At 41.0% G+C, this 20,727-nt stretch overlaps 1 protein-coding gene across 2 annotated transcripts in view; it reads right to left on the reverse strand.

The window, feature by feature from the left end:
• ankrd44 (ankyrin repeat domain 44) overlaps positions 1-20,727 on the reverse strand; it is a 55,344-nt gene that overhangs the window by 16,620 nt on the left and 17,997 nt on the right. The window contains exons 7-19 of one of the 2 annotated variants that reach the window (XM_052142637.1): positions 17,965-18,107; positions 16,624-16,836; positions 15,976-16,054; positions 15,773-15,887; positions 15,605-15,687; positions 9,232-9,349; positions 8,975-9,043; positions 8,064-8,204; positions 5,331-5,396; positions 3,936-4,047; positions 3,565-3,636; positions 2,712-2,913; positions 2,510-2,597 (exon numbers count right to left, since the gene is read on the reverse strand). In XM_052142637.1, the coding sequence (XP_051998597.1) occupies positions 2,510-2,597; positions 2,712-2,913; positions 3,565-3,636; positions 3,936-4,047; positions 5,331-5,396; positions 8,064-8,204; positions 8,975-9,043; positions 9,232-9,349; positions 15,605-15,687; positions 15,773-15,887; positions 15,976-16,054; positions 16,624-16,836; positions 17,965-18,107 (1,501 nt within the window). The remainder of the gene's footprint in view (positions 1-2,509; positions 2,598-2,711; positions 2,914-3,564; positions 3,637-3,935; positions 4,048-5,330; positions 5,397-8,063; positions 8,205-8,974; positions 9,044-9,231; positions 9,350-15,604; positions 15,688-15,772; positions 15,888-15,975; positions 16,055-16,623; positions 16,837-17,964; positions 18,108-20,727) is intronic. The other variant, XM_052142638.1, reaches the window with a different exon arrangement.

The following is a 20,727-nucleotide window of genomic DNA, read 5'->3' on the forward strand; positions in this document are numbered from 1 at the left end:
CAGGAGTCGAGTGGGCAAAGCGCCCCGCCCCTCCAAACAAGCCATCACCTTCGTCAGAGCTGGAGAGCAGCCAAAACCAGCCGCAAATACATCTGCAGGCATCCTGGCCACTGCGAGGGACTGGCAGCTGTTGGTGGACTTGGAGCGGCAACTCAAGTTCCCCAACCACGTTGTGACCACCTCCTTAAGACCAGATGTCGTTCTCTTGTCTGAGTCCACCAAACAAGTGGTTCTGTTGGAGCTTACAGTCCCTTGGGAAGATCGCTTGGAGGAGGCCTTTGAGAGGAAGCTTACCAAGTACAAAGGACTAGTCAGCGAGTGTCGACAAGCCGGATGGAGAGCAAGGTGCCTTCCAGTAGAGGTAGGATGCAGGGGCTTTATAGCTCGATCCCTGTCCAGAGCCTTTAGTCTGTTAGGCATTGATGGAGTGCGGAGGAGAAGCGCCATCCGCAATACCACTGAAGCGGCAGAGAAAGCCGCTTCAGTGGCAGAGAAAGCCTCAAGATGGCTATGGCTCAAGACAGGAGATCCATGGGGGCAGGGTAGCTAGATTTGCCAACTGGACACAAGCTGGGGTCTGATCAGCCACAGCTGGGTCGCCTGGATGAGGGTGTATGATGTTGAGAGACCCGAAACACCCAATGATTCCAGGAACATCACTGAAGATGTGTCCAGTAGCATCAGTAGATGTATTTGCACAGTGTACACTTATGACCCACTGGGAATGTGATGAAAGCATTAAAAGCTGAAATAAATCATTCTCTCTACTATTATTCTGACATTTCACATTCTTAAAATAAAGTAGTGACCATAACTGACCTAAGACAGGCAATGTTTTCTACAATTAAATATCAGGACTTGTGAAAAATTAGTTTAAATGTATTTGGCTAAGATGTATATAAACTTCTGACTTCAAATGTACATACAGTATTCTCTTCTCAACAAACAAATTGAGTATTCTGAAGGAACACTGGTATAATATCAATAGTGATCCATCCCTTAAGAGTTGTTTTAGCAGTGATGGCTGCTTCTCAATTTTTGAGTGATGTGCCTTCAGGTAACTATTAGTATGGTAGTATCTAGCAATGCAACATTACTTCCAAAACAAAAACTTGTAACCATCCTCATATGGGAAAGTAATTTAGGATCAAGGGCGTGACAACATGTAAGACTACAAACGTCATATATATGCTTCAGTGTCCCAGTGGTTTATCTTACATTGGTAAGACAAATAAATCTCTTTAGACTAGAATTTCAGAACATAGAAGTTCTAGAAGAAATCACGATCCAAAGAGTTCTGTGGTGACACATTTCACTTCAGCACATCATCCAGTATCTTCTCTTAATAGATATATTGGTATTGAAGTTGTTAAACTACATCGGAGAGGGGGTGATGTTAATACACAATTACATAAAAGAGAGGCATTCTGGGGGGGCCTGGGTAGCTCAGCAAGTCAAGACACTGACTACCACCCCTGGAGTCAGTAATTCGAATCCAGGGCGTGCTGAGTGACTCCAGCCAGGTCTCCTAAGCAACCAAATTGGCCCGGTTGCTAGGGAGGGTAGAGTCAAATGGGGTAACCTCCTCGTGGTCGCTATAATGTGGTTCTCGCTCTCAAGTTGTGCATGGATGCCGTGGACAATAGCGTGAAGCCTCAACGCGCGCTACGTCTCCGCGGTAACTCGTTCAACAAGCCACGTGATAAGATGCATGGATTGACTGAATTCCAAATTAGGGAGAAAAAAGAAAAAAGAGAGACATTCTGGATATTTACTCTTAATACTTTATCACCTAGAGGCCTTAATGAGGAATTTGATATACGTCCCTTTCTTTGACTCAGATCTGAACTCTTTTGCAAGACTGTGGGTACTATAAGATTTTAAGATTCTATTCTAGGATTTGTGTATTTGTCTTTACATTTACATTTATGCATTTGGCAGACGCTTTTATCCAAAGCGACTTACAGTGCACTTATTAAAGGGAAAATCCCCCCAGAGCAACCTGAGTTAAGTGACTTGCTCAAGGACACAATGGTGGTGGCCGTGGGGCTCGAACCAGTGACCTTCTGATTAACAGATATGTGCTTTAGCCCACTATGCCACCACGTCTTTCGTTTTGAGTTATCTGACAGTTGTGTTTACCTGTTTCTAGTATTCAAATAGTAGCATGAGTAGCATGTTTTCACCTGATGTTTTAGCCATTGTATCATTGATTGTAAGAAACTAATGGTAATAAATATATAAGTATAAATATACATATATGTTTGTTTAGGTATATTTATGCTATTTTTATGGTTGTTTATATATTCAGATTTTTATTTAGGGTCAAGTGATGTTATCATGTGATACTGTCATGTGATTTCTTGAGTGTCAATTTAGTCTGATGAAGAGCATGTAGCATGAAACATCTCTTTTGTTAAGTTCTGTGTTGAGCTCATTTAATTTTTTGGTGAGCAATAGTGTGCTTACTTCAGTGTGTGGAGTTTTTCTGGGCTATTAAATCACTTACTGTCCCTGAGAGTCTGCTGTGTCCACCAGATCTGCATTATCAGAGTCTTCCAGTAGGAGGCGCACACATGATGTATGACCATTCAATACTGTAAAGGGGGTAAGAAACAGAATATGAAATGTGTTAATTATATAATTTAAGCAGTTATGTTAAATTCACCACAATTTTCATCATCTGTCTGTCAAACACATAGGTTTAATACCTGCTAGGTGAATGGGTGTACGTCCACGGATTGTATCTCTGCTTCTTGGCGAGGCCCCGTGATTCAGAAGGATGAGGGCACAGTCAGTGTGGCCCCTGAGGGCAGCAAGGGCCAGTGGAGTCCGACCCACCTCATCCCCCTGATCCACCTCGCAGTGACCTTCCAAGAGGACTTCCAGAGCCTGTGCATGACCATGGTATGCCTGTGCACACACATACACACACGTAAGGATTTACTTGTTTCCCTAAACTTGTACTCACAAATATAATAAGACCTCTAAAAAAAAGACAGATTAGGATTAGGGTTAGTCTGTGTAATTAAACTTTGATACATATGGACCGAAGTTTAATACTCAAGGTTTGGGGTTTGTTAAAATCCCTAAACCCAAGGCCACATCCACGCTAATCTGTTTTCATTTGAAATCTCTGTTTTCAGTTTTCTAACATCATCGTTTGGTGGAGGAAAATACTGTTTTAGTGTTGATGAGTGGTGTAAACGTCATCAATGTGAAAATCAATGTGTTTTCAAATGAAAAAGTATTAGTGTGGTTGTGTTCAAAGTATTGCAATAGCAATAGTAATAGTGATATAAATAAAGAAGTCAGCTAAATATGGCAAAACCTCTTTCTGAGGACATTTAGGGAACACTGGACACTTTTCTTTTTTACTTTTTTTTACTCTAGACATCCAAAAAGTTCTCTTTTAGGTGCAGGTCAAGTTGTGAGTCAGGGTTAGTCTTATAGTAATTATAATTAGCTTTAAATGAAAACAATTATAGTCTGTGGTACTGTATGTCCTCATTTAGATAGCAAAATAACATATGTGTATGTGTGTGCTTAAAAAATTGGACTCACAGCCAGATGCAGTGGGCTCCTGGTTTGGCTGTTCTCAATCTCATCCTGAAGGTTCTCATCTCTGTCCAAAAGCTGAAATCAAATTTAGCCAATCTGAAACACAGCTGTTCACATTAAACTCAATTATGCTAATCTCAATTAAACTTGGACACATTCATTCTCTCACTGTAAACCTATATGTCTTACCAGCAGGTGGAGTGACAAATTCAACAGAGTGCTGGCAATACAGTGTTATGACTCAAGAATGAAACCACAGACTGGACTGAATTCAATTGCATGTTTGGTTTCACATTTAAATCTAATGTTGTGACAGTTGAGTACAGATGAATGAAGTGTCCAGAGCTACACAATGGGCATGCATGTGTCCTCACCAGTTTCAGACAGTGTCTATGGCCATACGCTGCAGCATAGTGAACAGCACTGTAGCCCTGCTTATCTTTGAGTGACGGGGCAGCACCATGCTGCAACAGAAACTCAAGACACCTACACGCACAGAAACATATATCTTTATTATGCCAGTATTAACAAATACAAGAAGCAAAAGCACATATACCAAACAAAAATAACTTAAAGTGGTCTTTGAAAAGGACAATGTACACTACCAGTCAAAAGTTTGAACACACCTACTAATGCTTTACTAATACTATCAACATATTAGAATAATGGTAAAGTTGACAAAACTATGAATGTATGTGCTAACCAAAAAAATGTAAACAAATTTTCTATTTCTATATTTGAAGGCACAAATTCTACAGTATTAGTCCAGGTGAATGGTGACAAAATTTGTAAGCTCCAAAAAGCACATTAAGGCGACATAAATGTAATCCATATGACTCGAGTAGTTTAATCCATGTCTTCTGAAGCGATGCAATCTGTTTTAGCTGAAAACAGACAAAATTATAACTCCTTTTTCACAATACATCTTGACATCAGCGGTCTCCTTGGCGATCATTATTTCAAGCTCGATTACACTTCCTAGTGCCATCTATGCATCAAGAACTAGGAAGTGTAATCAAGATTGACAACATGCTCATGCCTAGAGGCTGCAATGGGAAGATGGACAGTGAAAATGAGTTCTATGATGGTCTGTTGTAACCCAAAATCATTTGGATCACTTCAGAAGACATGGATTAAACCTCTGGAGTCATGTGGATTACTTTTATGCTGCCTTTGTGTTTTTTGGTCACCATTCAATAGTATCTAAAGGACCTACAGTGCTGAGATATTCTTCAAAAAATCTTTATTTGTGTTCTGCTGTGTTCTACTTTTTAAAAGAAAGTCACACACATCTGGGATGGCATGAGTGTGAATAAATGATAAGAGAATTTTCATTTTTGGGTGAACTATCCCTTTAAAGCAAAACGTTTTGTTCAAAAGGTTTTTAGGATTACGAGATACATATATTCAAATTTTATACAGGTAGTGTATACAACAGAAAGAATCTTACAAGCATACAGGAACAGAAAAAGGGCCTCAGGTGTACTGCTGGTAACATTCAGACAAAGGTATTGAGAGAAGATAGACAGCATAAACATTGAGTAAGTATACAAAATATCCCAGGATAATGCAAAACAATGCATGCATACTATTGTGGATGGTGCAAAGAGGGAAAAATATATTCATTTTGTCCCAGAAATGAAAATGATAGACACACACAGGCACACACAGATGTTTTGGCATCAGAGCAGCACATGTGTAAAAAGTTCAAGTGATGGTTGTACATGGACAAGGGGGAGAGAGATGAAGCTGAGCAAATGAGGACTCACAGAGCTGCCTCCTTTTCCCTCTCAGCTTGAACTCCTTCACACTCTGGTTCCAGGACCACACGCCTCCTTTAGAGAAAAAAACACACACACACACACACGTCAAATATGTGTGACAATCTTATACATGGAAACTTTACACTCAAAATTAAGTCTGAAGAGCCTTTTCCCATCAAGTTTGTCTCATGATAACTAGTGATAAGTCATAATGGTCTATCTCGTTTTTTTTATTCATTTATATTTATTTATTTTTAGCTTTATAGGGATAGTTTACCTAAAAATAACAATTATCTCATCATTTACTCACCCTCATGCCCCCCAGATGTGTATGAATTTCTTTCTTCAGCAAAACACAAATGAAGATTTTTAGAAGAATATTTCAGCTCTATAGGTCTATACAATGCAAATGACTTGTGATCAGATCTTTGTAGCTCCAAAAATCAAATATTCTTCTAAAAATCTTTGTTTGTGTTCTGCAGAAGAAATTAAGTCAAAGACCTGGGATGGCATGAGGATGAGTGAATGATGAGAGAATAAAATTTTTGGGTGAACTATCCCTTTAATATTTTGAGCAGTGTTATTTTAAAGAGGATTAATTAAGAGCAGTATTACAGTATTCTTAAAGAGGTGTGTAGCATGTTCATTCAGGATCTCATTAAAATTGTTCAAATTTTGAACAGACCCCTTTGAGACCCCTGCATTCTGTTTCATTTTGTTGCACTCTGTCTAGCCATTTTTGAACACAAGAACGTGTCCTGTATGTACACACCCTTTGTTACACATCTAACTGGACTGTGGTGGACTGTAAACAAGCCTAATTATGAAGTGAATTAGTCAATTAGTCAGACAACTCACTGACTAGTTGAGATAGCAAATATGTAGTTTGCACATTCCTAATGGTAATCATAGCTTGGCAAAAACAATGGTAACCAAATCATTAATTATTCATGAAATTATATTTGCCAGTGAATTCTGATAGCCCTTCTAATAGTCTAGGCACAAAAGTGTTTGTGTGTGCCCAATCAACCTCACACCAAGCCCCTGTCACATAAACTACCTATTGACTTGAGACTTAAAATTAGCCTGGGGTTGCCATGGTAACACAATATATGTGATATGGTAGCAGCTACCTGGCTCTGGAGACTGCACTCGATTTCACCTGCTGTAGGTCCACAGCTAGGCCACTGTCTAGATCACTTGCATTTAATCCAATTATAGATGTATCTAAGAGGGGGTCTGGGTAGCTCAGTGAGAACTGACTCTGACTACCACCTCTGGATTCAAGAGTTCGAATCCAGGGTGTGCTGAGTGACTCCAGCCAGGTCTCCTAAGCAACCAAAAATTTGCCCGGTTGCTAGGGTGGTTAGTCACATGGGGTAACCTCCTCGTGGTCACAATTAGTGGTCCTCACTCCCAATGGGAACGTGGTAAGTTGTGTGTGGATCACAGAGAGTAGCATGAGTCTGGGATGGCATTCAATACTATTGAATGGTGACCAAAAAACACAAAGGCAGCATAAAAGTAATCCACATGACTCCAGAGGTTTAATCCATGCTGGGAGTCTCTGCGGTGTCATGCACAATGAGCAATGTGATAAGATGCGTGGATTGACAGTCTCAGAAGCGGAGGCAACTGGGACTTGTTCTCCGCCACCCTGATTGAGGTAACCATGCCACCACAAGGACCTACTAACTAGTGGGAATTAGGCATTCCAAATTGGGGAGAAAAGGGGATAAAAGTATGTATCTAAGATGGTCAATTAGCCAACATGTTGCTTGGCCACAAATTTAACCTTTCAATCTTCAATTTGTGCTTTTAAATGACTAATGTGGGGTTGACACTACCCACAGTTTTTCACTCTCAGTTACTCCAATGTTTATTAAACAATTTGTGTGCAATTTCTGCACAACTTTTCATAAAAATAAAACAGGTCATCTGAACTCTTCCCCTGTTTGCTATTGGTCACTGAAACAGATTGCGGGTATTGACGCGGTTTGCGAGTATTTCACACATTTTTAATAATTCCTGCATTTTCCACGTTCATAATTAATGGAATTCCAGCAAGCATTTGTTCACTGTACAAATTGTATTCAGCAAATAATTGCGTCACATCTTATTGGTAAACAAGCAACAGACAAAAAGGGCCATTCCTTCAGAATAAAACTAGGGGCAATAATTAATTTTTTTAAAAGTAGCCCCTGACTTCCTCTGACCAGCACAAGTTTAACAAGGGTTATTATACAAAGTGATTATATACTTATTATACACTATACAAATATAGAAAATTACTGCTTCACAACATCGTTCTGTGACGTTGAAGACCTTGAAATGGAGACAAGTCCCTATCTCTAACTTGTGAAGCCAAAACAGCACACAACATAAGGTTAAAAAAATTCTAATGCATAGCAAAATAAATAGTATAAAAAGAAAAGAAATAAGTAAAAATGAATATAAAATAGTAAATATATAATAATGTAATAGGAAAGAGTTAAAGAACAACATAAATGAAGTACAACACAGATGTATGTTTACTCTCTTGAAGCCGCAAACACACTCATGTTGCCATTAAAAACTCAAATAAGATCTTTAGCTCCTTCAATATGAATGGTTTATTGTTAATTCTGCATATTAGGATAGCTAGGATAGCTAGCTATATCACACCTCACCTTTAAATTGTCCATTTGGTAAACGGACAATTTAGACAACGTCAGATCTCAAATAAAATGTTTTGTATACCTCCTATCCAGGTCAGATGCTGCAGCATAATGCAGGGCAGAGCGCCCCCATTGGTCAGTAGCATTAATGCAGGTTCCACAGGACACCAAAGTCTCCAGGCACTGAAAGTGTCGGCTAGCTGCCGCATAGTGGAGAGGGGTCCTGTCCACACCCAAAACCGACAAACAGACATTGACATAATTAGAAAATATTAATGTTAACATTAGTGCCATTTTTATGCCATGTAACGTGAATAAATGTGAATAAAGTTTTAATTATCGATTTATTTTTTACACAAACTTATCGATTTCCTTCTGAATACATTCATTGATTGACTGGAGTTGTGTGGATTACTTTTATGCTGCCTAAATATGCCTTTTGGAACAGCCAGCAGCATCATGGCACCCATTCGGTTTCACATTATGGACAGAGTTAAAATGTGCTTATAAAAATCTTCATTTCGGTTCTGCTGAAGAAGGAAAGGTATATACATCATGTATGGCTAATAGTTGAGTAAATCATGAGAGAATTATTATTTTTGGATGAACTAACCCTTTAAGAAAAGGTGACTTTAGCTGAAAGGTGAGTAGTTTGCATCCCTGATATTAAACATTTCTTATTATTTTTTGCTGGTGCCTAATCCTAAAAAAATGTAATAGAACTCTAGCAATGTTTTGATAAGAATTTTATTAAATTTATGATATATGGAATGTAGAATGTTTGAATATGCTTTGCAACTTTGAAGTAGAGAAAACTGTGTTTATCATTGACCAGTACAGCATGAGGTCAATCACATGTTTTTGAATGCACTAATACGCACAAAATAATGTCAATCAAGAAGATTCAGTATTGAACCCCAGCTGATTAGAGCACAGATGTGACAAGTGAGCGAACATTTATCCTGAAATATCTTAAATGTACCAAGAACTTACCTTCCACGTTTGTCCCTGCGGTTATGATCAGCTCCACTGCTGAGCAACAGCTTCACACATTCCACATTACTGAAAGACAAAGACAGAGAGTGGCAGGCAGACAGATTTTAATAACAGCAGCTTTGCCTTAAGCTGGTTTGCAGACACAAAGTAGTTTTGACAAAGACAGATGCATGCTTGACCTAAACCAGACAGCTGACCAGCCTAAACTGAATTGGGTTGCCAGTGCCATGCCAAATCAACCACTGCAAACTCACCCGCCAGCGGCAGCAGCATGCAGACACGTCCTGCCCAGGTTGTCTGGAGTGTCGATCTGGAATCCTGCAGACAGGACCGAGTCATTACTGAGAGGGCACATTATGCTATACCTTCTTCCTGCAGTAGAGGTATGGAAGGAGGCAGTGCACAGACGAGGAGGAGGGATCCCCAAAACCCAGAGACAGACAGCCCACAGTGTCAGACCGCAGGTGGGATAAAGATCGACATTGGGGACAAGGAGTCAGAAAAAGAAGATAAGGAAGAAGAGAAAAAAAAGAGAAAAGGATATTAGTGCAGGAGGAAAAAAGTCATTGCGAAAAGGAAAGACAAGATGCACATACATCGCTCACAGTGGTGAGAAAGCAAATGTGTATAAACTGGGCAGCTTAAACTGATAAGCAAGTTCAGCATCTAGAATCTACACCGATTGTTTCCTCTGCTAAAAACCCACAGTCAAGAGGCCAAGTTACAGAAGCACAGATATAAGGACATGCCAGACCTTACATGAGGAAAATGTCATGCTCATTGATTCAAACACAAAAGAAGGGAAAGTTAAAGCATTCCAAGAAAATAGTTTTTTATTGAATGAATTATATAAGTATATTGGAGAAGAGGCTTGTATTATATGGCAATAAGCCATTTGAGCCTGTACGTTACAGTGATTTAACCATTTGTAAGGGGCGTTCTCAGGAATGATGCAAAGAATAGGTAAAAAGCACTGTAATATATGGCCTCTAGTGGCTTATTGATTCTATAAAAAAAGCAAAGATGCCAATGTTCAATAAAATAGATACATTTACAAGTAATGTAGTTCAATAAGCTAGTGCTGTGTCACGAGAACAAGGGGTTGTTCATGATGCCAAAAATATTATTTATATAAATATATCTTCTGGGGGAGAATGTCCCCGGTCCTCCTACAAATAAGGGTAGCTATCCTTCAGTCAAAATTTTAATTTGTATATTTCTTGTTTTATTTGTGGCATTATGTCAATTTTATTCATAAAGCAGTATAGGAAGGAATGTAATTAATGTTTAGAAAAGGAGGGAATGGGAACAGAAAACTTGGAAAGACACATTCAAACTTGCGTTTTACGCACAAGCACCACATCTCCATGTGTCAGCACATGGTATTTTACCAGAAATGTTTCCAGCAAGTTATAGAGCATTAGAGGTATATGAAGGTAAAATAATGCCTACATGATTTGCATGCACTGAGTGAGATTTGTGAAAGCGTAACTCAAATTGCAAGCATAGTTTTTTTGCATGCGCATAGAACATTTTGTAAATCAAGTTGCAATCGTAAGAAAATAATTTTTAGCAATACTTTGCATAAGTGTAATTCATGTGTTGTGAATCTGTAACTTCATATTAATACAAAGTAAATTTGATTTGTATTCTTCTGACTTCCTTTTTTTTTTTTGCGTTTACATTTTTGCAACTGTTTTTGCGCCTAAACATGGCCAAAAACATTGAAAACCTGCAATCGGGCCTGGGTAGCTCAGCGAGTATTGATGCTGACTACCACCCCTGGAGTTGTGAGTTTGAATCAAAGTTGTGCGTGGATCGTGGAGGGTAGCATGAGCCTCCACATGCTGTGAGTCTCCGCGGTGTCATGCACAGCGAGCCATGTGATAAAATAAGCGGACTGACTGTCTCAGAAGAGGAGGCAACTGAGACTTGTCCTCTGCCACTCGGATTGAGGTCAGTAACCGCGCCACCACAAGGATCTACTAAGTAGTTGGGATTGGTCATTCCAAATTGGGAGAAAAATAAACACTTTATTTTGCAAGTGTAAAGTTGAGCTGACAACATTTAATTATATAAATATGAATCTCAATCTGGTGATCAAAGGTTTCTACTTGTTGCTGCTCATTATTTTAATTATATTTTAGTTACTTTCAATTATCACTGGCATGGCAATTGGATGGATGGAACTTGCTGGTAACATAGAACTCATTCTAGAAAACAAAATTATTTAAACAAAAAGATCTATTTATATATCTATCCATCCATCCATCCATCCATCCATCCATCCATCTGTTCTATATGAGAGCTTTGTTTTATATGGCTTACTTTATTAATTTGTTTTCTGTCATGAGTTCTATGATACCAGCAAATTCCATCAATTCATCAAAATGCCTTGCAAATGATAATTAAAAGTAAATATACTTAAAATAATCAACAGCAACAAGAAGAAACATTTGAACACAAGATTGAGATTCATATTTATATCAATAAATGTTGACAGCTCAACTTTACTCTCACAATAAAAAACGTGTATGTATTCATATTTAAGTTTAATATGTAAGAGAGGAGATATCCCCAGATGAACGATGCTGAGCTATATGAAAAAGAAGCAGTCTGTCAAATTATTAAACCAATCAGGTCAGAGTAAACAGAGTAAACCTCATTTGATTGGTTACTAGAAGTAAGTAGACATGCCTTCCCCCTCGTGCTTGCAAAACTCTTTTCAGTGAGAAATACTTAAATACTAAAAGAGTTGAGCACAACAAAAGGGATGACGGAAGGGATGCAAAGCATTAATGTTACGGCGCCCAGCTCTGCCAACTCCACGCACTCTTGCGCGCTCTCCCCTGAATACTAAGTGCCTCATGCTTCAGCACAGTATTGATCATTAAGCTTTGATTGCTGCCCAGCTGTCCCGCATTAAACTCTCGCCCTGAGACTATATCTGCCTCGTTAACTCAGCATCCAGTGCGAAGTATTGTTTCACCCCATGTTGCATGTCTGAGCGTTTTCTGAGTGATTCTATTGTTCCGATCCCAGCCTGTTACTAACCTTTCTGCCTGTAGCCTGCCTAACGACCCGTGCCTGCTACCGGACTCTGATATCTCGCCGCCTGCCCCGAACCAAGCCTGTTTCACGCCTCTCTGTCGCCGACTGCCGATCTCGGATCCAGCCGGACTCCTTCGCCTGAGTTTAACCCTTCCCCGGGCATCAGATTGGACCTTTCCCCTGTGTTTGCTCATTGATGAGAAGTTACGTTTCCTTGAAGTCTGCCCATTAAAAACATTGTTGCAAATGGATCTGCCCGACTTGCCTGATTCTTTACAGAATACTTCGCCGAACGAAGATCCAGCGACAATGACTGACATCGGCCGCTGTCACCAACCAAGCCTCTCAGCTGGCCGCCCATCATCACCAGTTATCCCGCCTGACCACACTCACGGAGGAATTGGTCTCAGCGGTACGAGCCCTGCAGAAATCCATCGCGGCACCCACGGCCGCTCCAACATTCACCGCGCCGCCTCTCTCACTAGACCAGCCGCACACGGCGAGCTCCAACCCGCACCTCGCGCGCCCTGAGAGGTATGAGGGTGACCCAGGTAAATGCAGAGGCTTTATTCTTCAATGCTCTTTGTATCTCGCCCAGCAGACGGCCCTGCACGCCACTGATGCCAGCAAAATTGCCTTCGTGTGCACGCTACTCACCGGTCGCGCGCTGGAGTGGATCACCGCGGTTTGGAAACCAGATGGGTCCGCCTTCTCTTCCTACGGAGAATTTCTGGAACATTTCCAAGCTGTGTTCGAGCATGCCAAGGAGGGAAAGGGAGCCGAGGATCTTCTCTTGGAACTCTCACAGGGGAGATCGCCCGCCTCAGAGTACGCCCTCAAATTTCGGACGCTAGCAGCCCAAACCAATTGGACGGAGAACGCTCTCAAGGTGGTCTTCCGAAGGGGTCTCCGACACGATTTGCAAGCGGAGCTGGCCTGTCGCGACGAAGGAAAGAATTTGGATCAGTTTGTTCACCTCACCATCCAGCTGGACAACCTGATGCGCTCACGACGTCCCAGTCTCCGTCCCACGAGCGCCATGCGCGTCAGCCCCGCACCACGTGCTTCTAACTTGTCTGCTGAGACCTACGAGCCTATGCAGATCAACGCCTCACACATCTCCGAGGAGGAGAGGGAGCGCCGCCGGTCCCTGAACCTGTGTCTGTACTGCGGGGGTTCCGGTCATTTCCGTCTACACTGCCCTCTGCGACCTGCACACAAGGACAGAACCACGGTGAGTCTAACCCTTGACTGTTTAAATCCTCTCACCTGTGTGTCAGTGCCTCTAGAATTCACTATAAAGGGGCAACCTGTCAATGCCGTCGCCCTAGTTGACTCCGGGGCAGCCGGTAATTTCATGTCTAAAGTTTTTGCTCAGGTTCACGATGTAGCCCTCATTCCTTGCACACCTCCGCTGTCAGTAGAGGCTGTCGACGGACGTCCACTCAGCACAGGGCGCATCACGCACATGACCCAGGCGCTTCGCATGCGTACCGGCCAGCTCCATCATGAGGAGGTCCAGTTCTACGTTCTCCAAGCTCCCCACACTCCGGTCATCCTGGGCTTACCCTGGCTAAGTAAGCACAACCCTCAGTTGGAGTGGACTACCGGGCAGATAATCAGCTGGGGAGAGAGATGCTTTTCGAGGTGTCTGTCTGTCGTCAAACCCTTAAAGGTCCAAGGCATTACCGAACCCCGAGACGACGCCGTGCTATCTCGCCTACCCACCGTATACCACGATCTAGCCGAGGTCTTCAGCAAGATCAAAGCCACCAAGCTACCGCCCCATCGGGAATACGACTGCGCCATAGACCTCGTACCCAATAACACACACCCAGAGGCCGCATCTTTTCACTGTCCCAACCTGAGACCGAGGCCATGCGGAAATACGTGGAGGAGGAGCTCGCAAAGGGGTTCATCCGTCCCTCCACTTCCCCTCTGTCAGCCGGGTTCTTCTTCGTCAAGAAAAAAGATGGAGGCCTGCGACCCTGCATCGACTACAGAGCCCTGAACGAATGTACCGTTAAGTTTCGTTACCCACTACCGCTGGTACCGGCCGCTCTAGAGCTTCTTCGCACAGCCAGATATTACATCAAGCTGGACCTGCGCTCCGCCTATAACCTGGTTCGAATCCGAGAGGGGGACGAATGGAAGACTGCCTTCTCCACGAGCACTGGGCACTATGAATATCTCGTCGTGCCTTTCGGCCTTTCTAACAACCCTGCCGTCTTCCAATCCTTCGTCAACGACGTCCTCCGTGACCTGCTCCACCAAAATGTAATCGTCTATATAGACGACATTTTGATTTATTCTGACACCCTTGAAGCCCACATCCAGCATGTCCGCGCGGTACTTCAGAGGCTCCTTCGGTTCCAACTCTATGCCAAGATAGAGAAGTGTGACTTCCATCAGACCTCGACAACCTTTCTGGGGTGCGTCATCCGCCCGGAGGGTGTGGCCATGGATGAGAATCGTTTCGTCTTGACCTGCCCAGACACATGCGCGTCTCACCCACGTTCCACGTCTCCCTGCTCAAACCAGCCGCCGCCCAATCTGTAGGGCGCAGAGAGGACTCAGAGGAGACGGCTACCCGACCTATCCAGGTAGAGGGCGAAGAGACCTACCAAGTGCATCGTCTGCTGGACTCTAGACGGCGGGCATCTTCAATACCTCATTGATTGGGAGGGCTTTGGGCCAGAGGAACGTTCATGGGTCCACGCCAGGGATATACTAGACCCGTCCCTCACTCAAGACTTTCACCGCAATCACCCTGATAGACCGGCTCCTCGACCTCGAGGCAGACCTCGCCGTCATCAGTTCCCTCGCGCCAGGAGACGCTCGCAGGAGGGGGGCTCTGTTACGGCGCCCAGCTCTGCCAACTCCACGCACTCTCGCGCTCTCTCCCTTGAATACTAAGTGCCTCATGCTTCAGCACAGTATTGATCATTAAGCTTTCATTGCTGCCCAGCTGTCCCGCATTAAACTCTCGCCCTGAGACTATATCTGCCTCGTTAACTCAGCATCCAGTGCGAAGTATTGTTTCACCCCATGTTGCATGTCTGAGCGTTTTCTGAGTGATTCTATTGTTCCGATCCCAGCCTGTTACTAACCTTTCTGCCTGTCTGCAGCCTGCCTAATGACCCGTGCCTGCTACCGGACTCTGATATCTCGCCGCCTGCCCCGAACCAAGCCCGTTTCACGCCTCTCTGTCGCCGACTGCCGATCTCGCATCCAGCCGGACTCCTTCGCCTGAGTTTAACCCTTCCCCGGGCATCAGACTTGACCTTTCCCCTGTGTTTGCTCATTGATGAGAAGTTACGTTTCCTTGAAGTCTGCCCATTAAAAACATTGTTGCAAATGGATCTGCCCGACTTGCTTGATTCTTTACAATTAAAGTATTGCTAATATTTTTTTCTTACACCTTAACAAAACATTCAATTTATGCACGTGCAATTTATTTTTATGCTTGTAATTTGAGTTACTCTTTCACAAATCTTACTCTATGCATGCAAATCATTTAGGCACTATTTTACCTTCTTAGAGGTACTGTAGTTTGACTCGTGGCGTAGTCGGTACCTGAGGAGAGAAGCTTCCGGCAGCAGTCGGCGTGAGCGTTCAGAGCGGCTAGATGCAAGGGGAACATGCCGTGTACCCCTCTTCTGCAGAGATAAATAGAAAGAGAATGACTAAGTGTGTCAGAGACACCAAATAATGATGATTTAATAAAGATCCAAAGAGTCAAACCTAGTGCAGTCAGCTCCACTCGTGATCAGGGTGTTTATTAAAAGTTCATGGCCGTATCGAGCAGCAACGTGCAGTGGAGTGTTTCCATCCTTATCAACACAGTCTATCTCTCCCCCTGTATGAAAACACACACCCAATATACAAATTGGCTGTGTGAAATTACAATCAAAGGCAGTACAGATTCAGGTTAAAAATGGCTATACCGTTCTGGATAAGTGTCTGGGAGCGTGTGAATCGTCCGTGCACTGCTGTCAAATGAAGAGGGCTTTTCCCATCACGACTCTTATGAGATGACACAAAATGTTCATTGCGAGTTTAAACATGTCTTTAAAATAACCCATTGAAATTTATCAAAATAATATAAATATACAGTATAAAAAAGATTACAATACATTTAAATCATGTGTGTTTACACCAAAACATGCATTTGTTTTTAGCGCTAAACAACACTAGTGACCATGCAAGCCACCGTGAATGAGCTTCTATCATAGCATTCATTAACGAGCACCAGACGTCAAGATTTTACTGAAAAATACTGTTTAATCGTATGCCTTCAGAAGACTTGGAATATAATGCACAAGTCACATGGACTACATTTATGATACTTATGGGTGCTTTTCTAAGCTTTAAAGTGAGTCACCATCAACTGCAATTGACCAGGATATTCATGACATTTTCTACTTTTGTCCCACATAAGACAGTCATACAAGTTTGGAACAACATGAGGGTGAGTAAATTATGACGGAATAAAGGAAAATTCTAAACTATCCCTTCATATAGTTAAACAACATAAAGCCCATTTAATACAGACAGGATTTGGATGTTTTGCCCATATTTGGTCTATGACACACCTGCACATTAACATCAGCTCCGCTGTTGACCAGGAACTCCAAACACAGGGCACCATGGGTGGACACTGCAGCAAAATGAAGTGGTGTGAAGCCCTTGTTATTTGGCTGGCTGACGTTGGCACCGTAGTCTATCAGTTCACTGACCACTGCATCCTGTCCATTAAAACACGCCACATGCAGCGCTGTGTTACCAAATGCATTGGCCTCATCTATCTATGGAAAGAGAGAACATAGAATACACACAGTGTGAGAACACAGAATAAAGAGTGTGCAAGCATTTAGATTCGACCCAGATCTGTTCTGTAATGTTTCTCCTATGATGTATTTATTCAGTGTTTTCATTCTTGAAAAATGTCTCTCTTTAAGAAGCATGTGTGTAATTTTTTCGATTCTAAAATATATTCTCCTTTCCCAGATTAATATTCAGAGTAAGTAAGGTATTTGTAACAAATAATATACATATCAAATTTAGATGGATAAAATTCCACCCTAAGTTCTACTCAATATTTGTATCAATTGAAATTAATTCTAATATAGAGGTAAAAGGGATTGTTCACCTAAAACTGAATCCATCCCAGATGACTATGACTTTCTTTCTTCCGCTTAACACAAACAAAGATTTTTAGAAGAATATCACAGCTATGAAGGTCCATACAATGCAAGTGAATGGTGGCCAGAACTTTGAAGGTTAAAAAAAGCATATAAAGGCAGCATAAAAGTAATCCATATGACTCCATTGGTTAAATCCATATCTTCAGAAGTGATATGATAGGTGTGGGTGAGAAACAGATCAATATTTAAGTCCCTTTTTACAATAAATCTCTACTTTTAATTGCACATTCTACTTTTATTTTTGGCAATATGCATTCTTTGTGAATATCGACCCCCTATTGGGCAGGAAGGAGAATTTCTAGTTAAAAGGACTTAAATATTGATCTGTTTCTCACCTACACCTTTCACATTGCTTGTGAAGATATGGATTCTTAAGTTGTATAGATTACTTATATGCTGCTCTTCTGTGCTTTTTGACCTTCAAATTTCTGGCCACCATTCACTTGCATGGACCTACAGACCTAATATTCTTCGAAAAATCTTTGTTTGTGTTAAGAAGAAGAAAGTAAATGTGGTATGGCATGAAGGTAAGTAAATGAGAGAATTTTCATTTTTGGGTGAACTGTCTTTTTAAATGTGTAACAATGCTGTTTCATGACATCTTCAAGTGGAAAGGGCCGGAGAGGGTTCAACATAGTTTTTTTTTCCATGAGTCCATGCTCTCTTCAATTTCAGATATGGGCATATAAGGGCCAACGTATATCTATATGAATCATGAGTCATGATTACCTCGACAGCCAGACTGAGCAGGTGTTTCACCACAGCAATCTGTCCGTTGGAAGCAGCAGCATGGAGAGGCGTATATCCCCTCTTGTCCTTGCAGCTAAGCTCAGCCCCTTGACTCACCAACAAACACACCACATCTAAATGACCTGTGGGGGAACAGAGAAAAGCTTAAAGAATTAGTTTAAACAAAAAATTAGAATTATGTCATCATTGTCTCATCCTTGGGCCATTCCAAACTCATATGACTTTTGGAACACAAAAGGACATGTTTTGAAGAATCTTTATGCTGCACATTTCCATACAACAAAACCATATACTGACCAGGGACAACAATGTTAAAATCAGAAAAATAAAAAAACACCGTAAAAGTACCATAAAAGTCAAGTCAAGTCAAGTGGTTTTTACAACGTTCCTCTAGGACCATGGTGCTACATAAACAACATTGGACAAACACAGAACCACATAATATTACACAGACTAAATAATATTTCTACATAAAGTGCATGTGCAAACGTGTGCAAAAAAGTATGGGACACTACAATAAATTACTAAAAGGAACAGGTCAATAGACACAGTAAGAGATAGTGCAGCGCCGACCAGTACACATTTCTAATGAATAGTGCAAAAAGATGACACTTTCTAAAAATGCCAAATGTAAAAATAACATACTTGAAATAGTGTTCTATGGACATAGCAGTTATTGAGGTAGCAGCCAGGTATAGAGTGATAATGAATTAAAGTGTGTAAGGCGGGTGCCAGCGAGTCTGGGCTACTCCTCGAGAAAACAAAAAGCTCTCATGAGAATTAACATTTGAACTCTCTCTTGGATATGTAACAGCAAAATCCGAGACACAGCACCAGTGCAGCTCGCACCTCAATTCTACAGTCTCATCATCTCCCCCTACTCCTCCTCCTCACTAAAAACTTATGCAATGTTAAGTGTGTACAAAAAGTAAATATAAATATTTGGTATCATTTAAAGTGTCTCAGTGTGCCTGGTAAACTGGTCTCATTCTCCCAGCTATAATGAAAATCTAAAAGAAGATATAAAATATGAGAAATGTGGTGTGCCCCTTAAAGGTGTGCCCACCCCCAGATCCTCCATACAAACTACCTCCTGTATGTAAATCTACAGGAATCAAGAACCCAAAAAATTACAAATTCTGATCCCACAGTTATGAACCCCTCAATAGGTGACCAAAATCTAATTATAATGACAGACACCACCATTTGGTAAGCATATTGAATTATCTGGGTTTATAAGGAAAATGGGCAAAAGGTTCGAGGCGTCTGTAGGTAGACTTCCCACATGATCGCTGTGTGTAGTTTTCGTTGCCAGGTAAATATTTCTATAAATTCCTCGATTTCTGAATTGTCGTTATTATATTTGATTGATCAATGATTTTACTCTATGAATTGGATTTGAATTATTGTTCTATTTACCTGGTCAATAAATTTTAAACATTTGATTTTATTCTGACTGACTCTGAAATTGTTTTCCCAAGCAGATAAAACGATTCATATGTTACCGCAAGTCTGCGTCAGATTAGTGACCACTTATATTTGGCATCAATTCATATGGAGGCCCAAACCTGCAAAAATAATAAAATAAATAAATAAAGGAATAAATGTCTTGATAAAACAAATATAATTCGTTTTTAATTACATTTATTCCTGAATTTATTATTGTATGACTTTATTCCTTTATTATTTTCTATATTTATTTTTAGCTTTATTTTTATTTATTCATTTATTTTGCATTGTTTTTTTTTTTATTTATGTGTTCATTTATTTTGTATATTTATTTATTCCCACATATATTTATTTCCATATTTATATATTCCCATATATATTTATCTATTTATTTATTTATTTATACATTTATTTTTACTTTTCTGTGTGCAACATGGAAATGAGGGAGGCGGTCCTTACGTAGCTCCAGTGCATCATTGGTTGAGAGCTTAATAATACTTATCAGAAGCAAAGAAGATAGACGTCCCACCTTAGCACCCCCTGACTCACACAGATTTAGAATATGCAGGGAAACGTTTTGCAGCGAGTTTAACAATCCAGGATGTGCTTTGACATTCGGCATACAGCTCTCCTAAAACATCAATAAGCACCTCTACTCTAAATGAAACATAGTCATTTGATGTGTGGTTATCGACTTCATTCGCTTAATTCACAAGTTGCACAACTCTCTAGATATATGTGAAGCATCAGCTATAGTTTTATAATTTTTTTTTTTTATACATTGCAGATGAATACATGCAGTCAGGTCCATAAATATTGGGACATCGACACAATTCTAATCTTTTTGGCTCTATACACCACCACAATGGATTTGAAATGAAACAAACAAGATGTGCTTTAACTGCAGACTTTCAGCTTTAATTTGAGGGTATTTACATCCAAATCAGGTGAACGTGTGGGCATTACAACAGTTTATATATGTGCCTCCCACTTTTTAAGGGACCAAAAGTAATGGGACAATTGGCTGCTCGGCTGTTCCATGGCCAGGTGTGTGTTAATCCCTCATTATCCCATTTACAATAAGCAGATAAAAGGTCCAGAGTTCATTTCAAGTGTGCTATTTGCATTTGGAATGTGTTGCTGTCAACTCTCAATATGAGATACAAAGAGCTGTCACTATCAGTGAAGCAAGCCATCATTAGGCTGAAAAATCAAAACAAACCCATCAGAGAGATAGCAAAAACATTAGGTGTGGCCAAATCAACTGTTTGGAACATTCTTAAAAAGAAAGAA

Source organism: Xyrauchen texanus, chromosome 14, assembly GCF_025860055.1.
Source record: "Xyrauchen texanus isolate HMW12.3.18 chromosome 14, RBS_HiC_50CHRs, whole genome shotgun sequence".
NCBI lineage: Eukaryota > Metazoa > Chordata > Actinopteri > Cypriniformes > Catostomidae > Xyrauchen > Xyrauchen texanus.